The sequence below is a fragment of the Antrostomus carolinensis genome, unplaced genomic scaffold (assembly GCF_000700745.2).
Source record: "Antrostomus carolinensis isolate BGI_N321 unplaced genomic scaffold, ASM70074v2 scaffold6917, whole genome shotgun sequence".
Taxonomy (NCBI): domain Eukaryota; kingdom Metazoa; phylum Chordata; class Aves; order Caprimulgiformes; family Caprimulgidae; genus Antrostomus; species Antrostomus carolinensis.
This window is the reverse complement of record NW_010329381.1, coordinates 1,955-16,663: the sequence shown is the minus strand read 5'-3', so window position 1 is coordinate 16,663 and position 14,709 is coordinate 1,955. Positions and strand designations below refer to the sequence as shown.

The following is a 14,709-nucleotide window of genomic DNA, read 5'->3' as shown; positions in this document are numbered from 1 at the left end:
TATTATAACTAATATTAATTATAATAATTTTTATTATTTTAAAAATATTTTATAATTTGGCAAGCATAAACTTTGCAACATGCAAACTTTGATTCAGTTTGATTAGAATTTTCATGGACTTTTATTCGCTGCTCTTAGAATCCTTCAGATTAATTATATACAGATATTCAGATACTATATTATATACAAAACTTTGGGTTTATTCATGACTTTCAACATTTTGCATTATATCTTTTATATTTACCTGAATGGACATGTTCTGCACAATAATTTTGCTTTGCTTTGAGTAGAAAATTGCATTCGCTTTGCCTCACTGCTCAAACTCGTGTGTGTGTGCTGCCGTTTGATTCTAGGAGTTCTGCCTCTACCATTCTGCCTCTACCATACGAGAAGGTTAAATTTCACAAGTATTAGGAGTCATAGAATTACCTGTTCAGAGCAAGTGTGTTACTGTCAAGTCATTCAAACCCACTCCCAATTTCACTGTGTGACATAGCAAAGAGTACAATGTGAAAAGGGAAGCAAAAATTCTGATAAGTAACTGAAGAGATAAGTTTCTCTTTTCTCATGTAAGTAGGTCATAAAATTACAAAAGCTGTCATTTGAAGGGAGTCCATTTCCTCATCACAGAGTTTGTTTTGTAGCCAATTTTGCTTATATTTTGTGGTACGGCAGAATTTTAGTAGCCCAAATTGATTTTAAAGTAAATTAATAATTTTTATTAAAGCATGAATGTTTGTTATGATTAGGCTATTTCCTTTAAAAAGAACAGCAGGAGGTGCTCACAAAAGCTTAAATGCATGTAACCTGTTTCTTGGTAGCTGCACCTGACTCAAAATAAGATTAGTAGTGCTGTATCAGACTACATCTGATAAAGGTCCATCTATCCTAGTGCAATGTATCTTGGAGCAGTCAACAGTAGCAGTCCAAAAGAGTGTAACAGGCCTGAATACTCTTCTAGTATACACTAATCTGTGAGCCAGAGTCTTCCACAGACAGCTGTGACTTTTCAGGTTAGTAGCCCTCAGTGTATTTTTCTTGATTAAGTTGACCAGTCCTTTCTAGAATTCTTCTGGAACATATGTAAACTATTACCATCTACAAGCTCCTGTGGTAAAGAGTTTTTCACATAGTGTGTAGATAAATTTCCTGTTTGTTTCTGAATCTGGCACCTGCTAGTTTCATTTGATGCAAATAATATTTATATTGTAAGATACAATAAGCTTTTGCCATTTATTCATTTTTCCATGTGGCCTATGTGGACCTTTACCATGTTGGTTGTCTCTTTTCTAGAATAAAGAGATATAGTCAATTCAATTATTTCTTATATGGAAGTAATCAGTTACTGTCATTGCTGTGTGTAACTTTTTCAGTTTTATTACATCCTTGAGATGTGGGATAAGAATAGTGCATACTCTAAAAGCACTACAAATTTATTCAGCTGTATGATGATGATTTTTCAAATTTTCTGACTATTCTTTAGCCTTGTACTAACTTTTTCCAAGAAATATCAATTGTAAACCAAATACACAGCAGTGTCAGAATAAATTCAGTTCATCCTATAAGACTATACTAATTGCAGAATATCATGGCTATAAAGACATGATCTTTAAATGAGATTATTAAAACCAATGCAAGTCTGGTACTCTCCTTTCTCTGTACTGTTCCTACTTTTCTTTGGTTTACCTGTCTTAAAAATATAGAAGGACAAACCACTATAAAGGTTTTGAACATCATGGTTTTTTAACTCTCATTATTTTTGAGCATAGGATATAAGCTTAAGTCTGTATATTAGGTGCATGATCATTTTATACACATTGGCAGCCAAATAAAAATGTTTGAGTTGTTGAAGAGGCTGTTTTTGGAAATGAGACATAGACTATGTTCTATTTTAAATATTTTCCTTGGAACTACAGTGGCATAAAACAAACTTTAAGATCTTGATAAACATGTCTTTTCTTCTTTTCTCAAGATACTGAATTTACTGATCAATAGTCATACCTAGATGTCTGACATAAATTTGGAAACTGGGATACTTTGCTGTTTCATATGTGGTTGGTCCAGAAGTTCTGTAAGAGGTTCGTGTTCTTACAATATCTTTTATTTCAGTCTCAACTGAACTAAACACATTCATCGGAAATGGTATGTAAAAGCACAGTAAAGGAAATGTAATTAATTGCTTATAATATTTATTGAAATTAAGTGTATTACACAGAAAGTGTATTAAAATGTACATAAATATGATTTCCTACCTTTTGCAGATGAATACAATAAAGTACAGAGTTCTCATAGCAACATGGAAGAACTGGGAAAAGGATTCAGGGTCCCCTTCTCTTCCAGCATCCCATCCCTAACTAAAGGTTAGACAACTGCATTATTGCTTTATTGTCCCCTATTCTTGCTTTTTACAAAGAAGAAAAATTAATTAGAAAATGAAAATGTTTTTAAGTATGTGAGTGGCACTGACAGGTTGCCTTTATCAGAATTAAATAACACGGGAAAACAATACAGGAAAGGAACCACTATAACTGTGATTTCTGTGATCAACTTAAGGCTTTAGAACTTTGCTTGTCAATATTGATGTCATAAAAAAGAAGATAGTATGCTTCTTTAGTTAATTGTTCATATTGATTCCTTCTAGTAAATGTAGAAGTATAAAATCTGACTCTTTTGGCTATCTATAGGTCGTGGGCACCTAGTACCAGCTGATATTTGTAGAATCATTCCTTACTCCCTTTTTTTTAATCACATGCAGCAATAAAATAGAGTATCAAAGAAATATTAGTGATTAGGTATTACTATATAGTCATAGGGTGTTTGGTTATACTAAGGAGAGTAGAATTATCATGGAATCAATTTATGCTGTATAAAAAGGAGCTATTTTTAGTTTATATTCAATTTCAACTACTGGGGAGGAGAAACTGCTTACATTTATAAAAAACCTTGTCAATTCCTATAGTTACCAGATGAAAAGCCTAAAGTTCCTCCTGCAAACAAGTGCAGACAGCAAATCTAGCACTGAGCAGTGTCTAAAAGGGGCAAATGTTTTGCTTCTTAGTGTCAGTAAAGAGTTACTTGGAGTGTAAGTGATGGTATGCAGAAGCAGAAATCAATTACTTCTGCCAGGGTAAATGGGAAAGGACAAACTGATAGGAACAGAAAGGTTAGACCATTTTATTAGAAAATACTCTTCAACAGAAATAGCTACAGGAATGCAGCTGATGATAAGCTAAATTCAAAAAAGAACTGGTAAGAAGGAAAGCTGCTTTTGTCTCTAAGAAAACATGGTGAATGTGAAGCAGAGCAGTCTGTTTCTCCCATCCAGAAGTGGAAGCTAGCAAAGTTGAACAGACCTTACAAAATCAGTATTGAAAGACTGAAGTGTTTATATTAGGCCATCAGTCTTTGTCTCATCCTGATTTGTATTCAACTCATGTGATGTACCTCTCAGGGAAGGGGCAAACAAAGCATGTTGTCCAAACATGTAATTGAGGCTATACTGAAATGGTTTGGAAGTGTGAAGGCACATCTGCTCAAGCATTGTTCAGGTTTTGGACTGTATGAGTCCAGTAAGAGTGGAGTTTACCAGTATCACATGGCAAGAGTTTTCTGAGGGAACTAGAGAAGGTAAGAGCTGTGGCTTGTAGCTTAGGTGTCAATAGTGTTGTTACAGTGGATTCTACATTCTGCCCTTTTTTTCCTGGTAAAGTAGGGCCCACTAGTCTCTTGTTCTCTTTTGATGAGTAAATTTGAGAGGTGGATGAAGATGCAGTTTAATTTGCAGTCAATAGAAAAGTACAAACAAATAAATGCTACTTCTCCAAAGCACAGAGGAACTCATTAACCTTTTCCTTTACATAAGAATTGAAGATAAGTTTTCTTTTAAAGGCAAGAAGATGTACTCTTATGTCACATAAAATACATGGGCATACGCCTGTACATACATGACCGTACCATAGAAATTATAAATCTAAATTTTGGTGACCATTTATTATTCTGAGGTCATGAGTGTCTAATGTGAAAGCCTCACAATGGTATTTGTGAGGGTGTTTAGCATGAGTGATGAAGCTTCCACCTATATAATATAGTACTCTATGAACTTCTATTTCATGCTCTTCTTCTCATGAACTAATTAAAATCTGAGACCGCTGTTTAACTGTGTCTAAACTAAAGAAAGAATACTGCTTTCACAGGGAGGAAAAATGGGAGGACTTTCTGAAACCTAAGGATATGTTTTCAAGAGGGTTTATCTATGCTTTAAGTATCTGTAAATTAATGTCAAAGTTCAATAGTTCCAGCTCTGGCAGCTGAGCAGTTTCAACAATTTAGCCTTATGTAGTTCTGGAAATAAATTAATGTTTCTACTTAGTCAATATTAACTTCTTCACGAGCTTTTGAAATGGCTAGTGACATATTTAATGCTTATACTACAAAAAAATGTGTGGGATCAAGTAAAGCTTTTTGAACTCTAAGCACTTCACTTTTTTATAGTAATTAATCTTTATAGAAATTACTTTTTTCCTCAGCTGTGAATGTATACATCCATTCCATTCAACAGTAGCACCACACAGTCTTTTGAAAGGATGTTGCCCCAGGGTAGAGAGTTGCAGAGTACAGAGTTGCTAAAAGATCATTAGCCTCAAGCTTTATTTAGCTTACCAGTTCTGCAAAAAATTTAGTTAGACATTGTGTTCTACATCTCTGATGCTCACTAACTATAAGCTGGTATTTTGTATATTTTCATATATATTCTTCTTCCTGTCACTAAACAAATCCACAGAATTTTTTCCTTAAAGTTGTATGTTGGAAATCCAACAAGGATCTAATTTTACTAATCTGTATAAACATTTTTATTACAAAAGAAACATTTCTAAAAACCTATGTCCTATGATTTATCACCATATATGGACTTTATGTTGGATGGGTAAATCTACCTTATATTTAAAACTTTTTTTTGTTTTAAGGTGTTTCTGTTTGCATATTTAAAGACAAAGAAATGGATTCTTTATTGATAGCAGTTAATAAATGTTTTATGAAAATAGTTTTCTTCTGTAACTACTTTTCATTTTAACAAATGTTGCACAGTTTTAGCCGCCTCCTGCTGTAAGATATCAGGCCTCATGTATAAATTTGTTGATATGCTTACAATCTTAAGTAATAATCTGGCAAAGTAAACAATAACCAAAAAGGCTAAGTAAATAATAACTGCCGTATGTATGTAGCCTAATTTACATATGACAATTCTTTGTTTTCTATTACTGCTAGTGTTCTGGCAACATGGAAAAATTAACATCTTTGAGTCTGCTGTCTTCTATATTTTTCAAGGAATGTGGGCTTCCCACAATGTCTCATATTGTTTCATCATGTTAGAAAGAGATGACTCGTAAAGCTCTGTATCTCCAAGTTCTTTTGCTTTTTCAGAAGACTGCCAGAAGGAAACTAAAGGTGGTCATCATTATAACCATTGACCAGTATCAAATAAGAGGGACTGTAAGGAGAAATTCCTAGGTTGCCTGAATCATGGTTTATGAGGAATTATTTCATTACAGGTGATATAAGGTAAAAGCCTGTTGTAAAACATAGTTGCTTTTTGCAGGTTAGTTTTAGAACTGCTGGTAGGGAAAATGGTTAGTCTTTGTACCAGGACACATAGTGAAATGTTTTTGTCCATTTTATGACAGAATCTTGTACGTTACATTCTAGGGAATAGTTTTTTTATTTCTTTTTTAAAGAAAGGGAGAGTAAGTGGGAAAGATGAAAAGAAAGGTGCCAACACTTCCTACTCTAGCTGATACTTTTGGTATGTACTTGCTCTTGGTAGATCTATGAAGAATGCAAGATGCCCAGACTTGAGTATAGTGTGTTGTTCTGGCCACAGGAAATGAAAAACTTACAACAAAAGCACATTCAAATTTATTGAAACATTTCAAGAACCAGTTCTGTAAACTAAGCAGGAATAATTTTTCAGCAACTGCTAATGAAAGCATGTGATTTTTTTAATGACTTTAGATTGAAGAAAGTTAAGCATGTACAGGAAATTAAGCAGGAACATGAAGATACTGAATTGGTATGTTTAGGGTTTAAGATTTCATGTTATCATGGTGAATAAGGTGGTGGTGACTGATCTGCAGCAACTTTGTCATAAGCTGGTGGAGCATCAGGTACCTATGGTAGGGAAAATGGGTGTGAAAGATTGAAAACAGAATTGAGGTACAAGAAAATGACATTAAAGATGCAGTGAGCTATTTACCTTCATATCAGATATGGTACTACAGCTTAAAATAGCTGAGCTCATTCATTATGTCTTTATTATTTTTAAGGTTAGTTTTGCTAATATGTTTTCTGGTTTTGCATCAGATTAAATTCATTTTGTTTCTATCATTCACCCAGAAAGAGAATTTCAGTGTTATAGGGACAGGAATTTTTTCTTAAATGAAATTTTTTAATCATATTTAGAATTCAGACTAATACTGAAACTTTTCTTTAAGAGTCTTGATGCAGGTATGTTGTCTTATTCCCAATGTTTACAATTTAGGCATCTTATTTAAAATTGGTTGTCAATTTCCTTTTCCCTATTCTAAAACTATGTAAGCACATCCATAATGACGTAAATATTTATCAATTATGTTATTTTAACTTTTTTAAAATTACATGGTAGAACATAAATCTGTCCATAATGATTACAGGAGCTAAAACCTTTAAGTTTTATAACATTCCATGACAATCCTTGTCAGGGTATAGTATACTAGACATAGTCTGTTTGTTATTTGTCAGAATGGCAGATCATCTATAAGGGAGATGTTTGTTTATTCAGTATATTTCAGCGTTCAGGTGTTACATCATTCTAACAGACTGCATAATGATCATACAACTTAAGAATAAAGGTAGGTGAAAGAAAATAATATTTTAGAAGAAGAATTCTTAATAGTAGATTTTTAAAACCCTTTTCACAGTAAAAATTATGCAAAGTACTACTTTTTAGGTTAATGTAGAAGCATTGAAGACCCAATCTAGAGAGCACACCCCAAGAAAGAAATCATCAAGTGACTGTTTACCAAGATTGCGTCACCATGTTTTGCTATGTTGTAAGTAAATGAAACCTTGAGTTGCAGCTTACCACAGAATTAAAGTTTCTGTACTCCTGCAGCGCCATTTTGCAGTCCAGTGTTGTTCCCTCACCTACCATGGTTCGTATTGTGCCCACACTAGAGCTTTTGCTCTGTGACAGAACATAGAGAAATATGAGAAAGGTGAAAGGAAGAAGGGAATATGAAGTTAGAGCAAATCATGTGTCATTTAACATTTGACAGCACATTTACAGTGTGTATTAGAATCTGGGATTAGGGCCAGACACAGTGACAGCAAATAAGACAGGTAATCCACCTAGCAGTTTTTGCTCTCTGTGCTGAGACATACTTTCTGTCCTGTATTATCCAATTACATTGCCAGAAAAATTAGGGTCACATTTTTTAGGTCCAGGTCTGCTGCAGGAATTAATACCTTCTTGTGTCCCTGAATGTCATCTCCTTTCTATCCCACCCATTTCTTTCTTTAATCTGTGGCCTTTTTCTTTTCAATTTTTCCACCTTTTCTTTCGTGTAAATTCTGTACCAATTTTCCCCTAGCCAAAAAGCCTAACAAAAATTTGATTTTCCAAACCAGTAAGCAGCAAGCAATCAGCAATGAGAAGGAATTAAAAGAGATTGTGCTTTTTGCCATGATGGACGAAGCAGGCATGAAAGAATCCTACTTTGTTTTTTGAAGTTTTTTTTTACTATTACCTTCATTTTGCAACATTTCAGTATGAAAGTTCAGGGTTTATGTATTCTACTAGTTGATATATGTATTGGATAGACCACTGGAAAGGTAACAGGACAAAGTTACCAGAAACAGCAAGGAAATTGATTTGCTGACTTAGATGAGGGGTATATTTTTAAATTCCAAATGGTCACATCTTTTTCAAAATATTGAGATAACTAAAAGATATTTACTGTAAAACATGTAATTAGGTAAAGCTTTCACTTTAAAGGATTAAAACTGACCTCCCTTTCATAGGAAAGATAGCAGAACTTCAAAGGTAAAGCTTTGAGACTTCTAACAACAGATGCTATAAGAAGGGTTGCACTTTTTTTAAAATATTTTTAAGAAGACATAAAGAATTTTTTAGAGGTAATGTTTAGAAAGCAAACCTCAAACCTGCCCTACTTTTTTGTAAATCTTAGAACTGCAAGTCAACTTTTATACAAACAAATCATGCATTACTCATACATGAACACAATATTTACTTAATTATTTGTAACAAGTATTTTTCTTCTCTGCTTCATAGATTAATAATGTGTGTCCCTATTTAGGGCTAGAGAGTATGTTATTTTTATTTAAATGAAAATACACCAAACCTACATTGGTTTTGTGTAAATATTAAATATAATGCTTGCTAGAGATCTGTTTTTCCACTGATGTTTTGTGCAGAGTTGGGCAACTGGCTTCATCTCCCTACGCTTTTGCTTCCTCTTACCCCTTTGCCTGGCTTGCAAGTTCTTCAGGGCAAGGTGTTTCATATTTTGTGTGTATGTCAGTGTGTATATTACTGGAGATAATTATGTCCTATTACACATTCAGTGTTCTCTGCCTTAATCTAATGCAGATACTTACAGTATGTTGTCAAAATAATAGCATGCTATAAAGTGACCTGCCATGCTTACCCGCAGACTTTTGTAGCCATTACGTCTTTTGTAATACCAGCAGCCAAAGATAAGTAAAATTGCCAGCACCAGAAGGAAGAGTCCAATACCCAGAGCTCTGTTGGGAAAGCAAAGCAAAATAATTAACACTAGACCTAGATGCATTCTTCTGGGAGCAAGAATGATTAGAGCAAAAGTTTCTATCAGTATCCTTTTTATCAGAGGAATGCATGGAGCAGAATTTGCTTTAAAAAACAGACAAACTATCAATAACTTCAGCCAAGTCTCTGTAGATTAAACAGTAAGCTAAATTCTCTGCCAAATTCTTAAGCGTTTAAAAATGAGGAATATATTGCTTTGAAAATAATTATCTACCAGTGACTGCTGCTTCTAAAAAAACCCCTGCCTGTAAGTCCAGCAAATAGCATTGCGATATTGGAAGAGAATGTGAAATAAATTAAATACCACACATGCAGGAATAAAGCTCCTGTTTATTTGTTAAATTTCTCTAGGCAGCCAGTATTGAGGAATGTATCTTAATTGCATCATATTGCAACAACTGCTGGTGGCAGAAGGCTTTTTTGGATCCATAAAACACTACATGACCTTAAAACCTAAGAAACTTTGAATTATTCATAGAGAGCTCTATAATTCTTTATTTCTTGTTCTGTGTCATACTAGGCACAGTACTGGGGTATCACAGGGTCATTTTAGGGAACTTAAGCTTTGCAAACTATGCTGTAAGACATCCTTCCCACTGCTTACTGGAGACTTAGCCAGAAGTAGCAGAGTTCCACTGTCTGTCAGAAAGCAAGTTGAAAAAGTAATTGCAAGTTTCCTAGTCACAAAAACCCGTCCTCCTGTGCTAAATAGCCTCCCTGTTAAAACATACAGTGTTCACTCCCCATTTTTTTGTTGTCGGTCTTTGCCTGTTCAGGAGCAGAAGAGTCTGCAAAACACTTAAAGGGAAGAGGACAGGAAAAAAATTACCACAAGTCAGGTTAAACCCATTCTAACATACTTTTTATGTATTTTATAGCTAGTTGCCCTGCAGTAATTACCACCAGGCTTTTCCATTGGATGGAGGAGTGAGGTATGTGACTTATAGTAGACCTTTTATATCTGTTTGCTATCCTTTTCACTGACTCCAAGTCTGATGAAGGAGTGTTTCCTTGGGACCTAAGAAGCCTGAAAGAAGGTGCAGCAGATTCATGTGGCAGAACAGTCTGTCTTTCTGTCTGAACTGCCTGTGTGCTGTTTGAAGCATGAAGTCCCTTGGAGCCAGAGGGATTTGCTTTTTCCAAGTACCTGAATCTTGCAAGTTGCTCCTGCCCCATCAAGACTTTGTGTTGGCTGGAGACCTGTTTACCCTAAGAATTACAGCTGACAGCATTCACTTCCTTTCTGGTGCAGCCCTGTTGCAGCTATCTTCAAAGTTACGAGATGGCTCCAGGGTTTTGTTGCTGTCCCTAGCACTGTTAAAACTTTGGAGAGCCTGCTTCTCCAAGCAACTTTTCTACATTTTGGTGATTTTAACTGCGTTTTTGCCATCTGACTCTTTTCCTACCTATTCAGAGGCTAGTATGAAAAGTATGTGTGCAATCGCTTGCCGTTCCAGTTGAAGCTGCAGCTGTGCTATTAGGAATCTATGTTTGTATCTTGAATGCTCCTTCTGGTATTAGAAGGAGTGACTTTTCCCTTGCATATCTAGAAAAACTGCTTACCACTGCTGTCACTGGAATTCATGGCAGTTAGAAGTGAGAGTGCTTAGTTTCAAGTGCTGTTATGTGACTCTTCAGCTTTCTCTTTTGGATAACTGAACTGCTTTGGAAGGACTATGAGAGAGCCTTCCCCTTTTTTTAATCTCTGCCCACGATTGAACATGGGGCCCAGTCACCAGGTTTGGGGCAAGTAAACCAGCACCAGAAGGACATTCCACATACAGATATCCCAAGCACATTGGAAATATTTGTCTAAAGTAGCAACACATCACCAGTGGGATAGTGTCTCTAGTAATCCAAGGCCCAACATATTTTATTGCAAGTGAAAACTAACAAAGTATTAGCTTGAATTAGTTCTGCTCAAGTGGAGTCTCGTCCCAAAACAATTTACTGAGAGTCACGTTTGTATGGCATTGATGTCTCCATCTGCTTTTTGATGTTTTGGGGATTTTTTACCATTTCTCTGGGGTTTTCACTTCTGTTATTCTTTAGGGTAAGAATATTACCCTTTGAGGTTCTGAAGAGAGGTGTGTGTGTATCTGAAGATAAAACTTAGTGCAAGATCACCTTGCAACAGCCTCAAAATAAAATTATAAATAAGCCTCAGTAAAGCTGGTATTTTTGTTATAAAGGTTAATGACTTATGATCATATGATCAAACTCTAGATTATTGAATTCTGCAATTCTGTTTTTTCTTAACCATTGAGGTTTCTTTATGATTCTGCAATGACAAATATTAGAGACAACTACAGGGTAGCTAAAATGCACTCCACCTATACACAACAGTGACTTTTTCTGATACTATTTTGTACATTTCTTTCAACGGAAATTTTTTTCAGCATCTAACATGCTAACATAGATTTTGCTTTATGCTTACTCTTCTGCTGCAACATAGCTGTATCCTTTTGCTCTGAAAAAGTTGCCATCTGGATGGTTTCTTCTGGGCATTTTGTGAGCTTGGTCCTGCTCAAACCTACAGGACAGAAATACAGTGCCTCAGTGCAATAAATAATTTGTTATCCTTAAAGCGTATTATCAGCTTTTTTGTTTTAATGGGAGCATTTTAGGGAGGCAGGATGATCTCTTATCTTCAGAATCCAGTAGATCCATATACATATGCAACTGTCCCAATTTAAGCCAAAACTCAGAACTGTAACTATAGCTTACACTTGATAAGCTCCACTGACATCGAGGTATTTGCACCTGAGTGTGACAGAGAAGAATTTGACATGGTCTCTTTCAGTACTAAGTGATGGCAGACTTTTGAAGTAAAACCTCTCACGAATATAGAAAGAAAGGCAAACTACCTGGACAAGACTATTCAGAAGAAGAAAAACTAACACTGTATTTACAAGTAGTTATTTCTTTATTTCTGTTATTCCCTGTAAATGCTCAATGGCCAGGTTTTCAGTCAGCATAAACTGTCAGAGACCTTTGTATTTGCAGATGGTTATACTAATTTATGTCTTCTGAAAATCTGTACTTAGATGTACAGGGAATTTATATTACAGTCTTAATTTCCAGTCTTAAGGGAATTAATATCCAGCTAAAATCAGTCTGAACAGTTAAAAATCTAATTGATTGAATATAGTGAAGAAGAAATCATGTTTCTGTCATTTAAACTGCACAGCAACAGATCCTACTTGATAAGTATCCAGCTAATCTGCCTACCTTTCACAGTTAAAATGTAAAACCCAATGACCTTACTGAAGAGAATTCTCACCAACAAAACAGAACATTTTCAGTTTGCTTAGAGACAGTCAAGCCTTTTCTGAATTATAATTTTGAAGCAACACAGAAAATTTTAGGTAGAATAAAAAAAATACAAATCTTACCTCCTTCAGACCTGTATTCTCTCTGTTAACTGAAAGGCATGTACAGCTTTCTTTTCCTTGACTTGGTCTGTTTTTTTCTTCTTTGATCTGTTCTCTTATGACTATCACGAGTTTAAATTCCTTTCAGTACAGCTTCTGAATGCATTAATTAGCATGAAAGAGGCAAGGAGTCAACTTTTCATTCTCTTCTTACAGTCTGCATCCCTCCCTCCTAATAAGCAGCTCAAAAATATGTTATTTCTTTACTTATTACATACTTTCTGAGAAATGGCTCAATGCCATTTTATGTGTCTCATCAGTACAAGCTCCTAGAATGCGCAAGACTACTCTAAATTCAAACATGTTCTGATTTAGGGTCAATTATTTTATGACAGAGGGCTGGTGTAAACAGAGTTTTTGCATGTGTTTAGCTTTGTTTATGCACACTTTCTGTAACACTGTGGAAACTAGCATGGTTGGAGTAAAACTCATAGATTGATACTGTTATTCCATGATTGAGGTGTCTTAGATTAGAGCAAGTACGCTTTAGTTGTGTACTGGTAAGCAAATGCTGCAACAAAAAGAGAGTCTGTCCCGTGGACTGCAGAACTAGCAAAGCCTGGTTTCCTATGGATTTGTGTGAACTGCCTGTGCTCACACAGCAGCAATTCCATTTACAACGCCAGGCAAGAAATGGCACTCTGTGATTAATTCGGATGTCTGGGTACTGTGATGGGCCAGCAGTGCTAGTTACTGTGAGAAAAGAGAAAAAAAAAAAGGAGAAATGTAAGAACCATGTTCTGTTTGCCATTTCTCCCATTTGATTTGGGCCTCTCTATCCAGCCAATTATTTTTTTTCAAGTTTGAAGGACTCAAATTTAAAACTTTGACATTTTTGTTTATCTTTGAAGCTGTGAACCTGGCTCTAATTATTATTGAAAATGACTGACAGACTCAAAAGTGAATAGGAAAGGACAGATCAACATCTGTTTCCTTAGGAAATCAGATGAAAAGTTAATATCAATATTCTTAACTTGTGCGGGGCTAGAAAGAGCCAAACCATTTTTCTGCTTGTATGTTTTGCCTAACTATGGTAAGAATCTGATCTTTCTTTGGATATTTTTCCATGGTGGTGCCCAGTCACAGGACCAGAAGCAGTGGGCACAGACTGAAACACAGGAGGCTCCAGCTGAACATCTGGAAACACTTCTTTACTGTGATGGTGACTGAGCCCTGGCACAGGCTGTCCACAGCGCTTGTGGAGTCTCCATCCTTGGAGATATTCACAGGCTGTCTGGACACTGGTCGTGGGCAGCTGGCAATAGGTGGCCCTGCTGGAGCAGGGAGTTAGACCAGATGACCTGCAGAGGTCCCCGCCAACCTCAGCCATTCTGTGATTAACACCAGGAGGATCTATTTGTGTTTTCTAGACCCCTAGAAAAACTTTAAGTTTGAAACAACACATTTTTTGCAGGGGGAAAAATAAACGGGGGAAGAAGAACAAACATTAGTGAGGAGCATAAACTTGCTCATTTGGCCAGATGGTTCAAGGTTTCTCTTATATTATCGCAGATTAACTCAATGGGAGTTTTGAAGGTGAAAGAGATACAGGGAAAGTTTCTGTAGATACCCATGTGTATAAAACAGTAAGTGTACACTATCATAGTCTATCAAGTTCTGAGGCAACATGCCAGGCCTTGTGCTGTACTCTGAAAATGTCATCGGACTTATTATTAAATCATGTGTTTTCCTGAAGAAAAGCTTCACTTCTGGGAGGGGATGATAGATGAAGGGTACTGTTTGTTCTTGTCAGAATAAAAACTGAGACATAGAGAAAATCCATGTGATACCAAAACCAGTCTCTACCCCTTCTTTCCTTCAAGCAGTATGGGGGGCAAAATGTCAACTGATTGAATATTTTGTGTTCTGAATCAATCTCTTGTTAATAGTATAATAAGGAAGGGGAAAAAAAGAACAACTTTGTCATGGATCTGTGATGCCATCTGGTATGTAAATACACAGTGTTGCTATTGAGGAATTAGATGAATGAGAAGGTGAAAAACAACATCCTGTTTCTGACCTCAGGTTTTTTACAAAATCTTATTTCTCTGAGGTGGTGCTGCTAACCCCTTCAGTGTAAACTAACTAGAATTGACATATGGATTCCACAGTTGTTACCTTTTTAAAGATAACATTTCAGAAGAAGAAGAGGATGGAAGAGGAAGAGTACTTAGGAGAAACTCCAGAGCAACCGAGGCCTTTTGTGATAGGCAGCAAAATATGGCAAGCCTAGACTGATGAATCTTGATGATAGGTGTGAAATGAATGCTTCTAGTCTAACTGAAAATAACGTTCGTGATCTTTTAAAAAGAATAGCAGTTGTTTTTATGCTGCTGACAGTGTGATTCCATCTTTCTAGGACAAGATCCTGGGATTTTTTTGCATTTGTTTATTTCCCTTAATGGATATTTATTTTTTCCTGGCAGCTGAGCT

The 14,709-nt window shown here is 35.7% G+C and overlaps 1 protein-coding gene across 1 annotated transcript; it reads right to left on the bottom strand.

The window, feature by feature from the left end:
• Positions 1 to 5,913: 5,913 nt before the first annotated feature.
• MLANA (melan-A) lies at positions 5,914 to 12,280 on the bottom strand. Its single transcript, XM_010172541.2, has 5 exons — positions 12,238 to 12,280; positions 11,280 to 11,375; positions 8,703 to 8,799; positions 7,118 to 7,219; positions 5,914 to 6,165 (listed from the first exon to the last, which is right to left on the bottom strand). The coding sequence occupies exons 2-5, from the start codon at positions 11,348 to 11,350 to the stop codon at positions 6,097 to 6,099; spliced, it is 339 nt and encodes a 112-aa protein (XP_010170843.1). The 5' UTR covers positions 11,351 to 11,375; positions 12,238 to 12,280; the 3' UTR covers positions 5,914 to 6,096.
• Positions 12,281 to 14,709: the final 2,429 nt, after the last annotated feature.

Coding starts and splice junctions, on each gene's coding strand:
- MLANA (XM_010172541.2), bottom strand. CDS start 11,350: ATGCCCAGAAGAAACCATCCAGATGGCAACTTTTTCAGAGCAAAAGGA. Junction 8,800..11,279: donor AGCTATGTTGCAGCAGAAGA/GTAAGCATAAAG, acceptor CTTTCCCAACAG/AGCTCTGGGTATTGGACTCT. Junction 7,220..8,702: donor ATGGCTACAAAAGTCTGCGG/GTAAGCATGGCA, acceptor GTTCTGTCACAG/AGCAAAAGCTCTAGTGTGGG.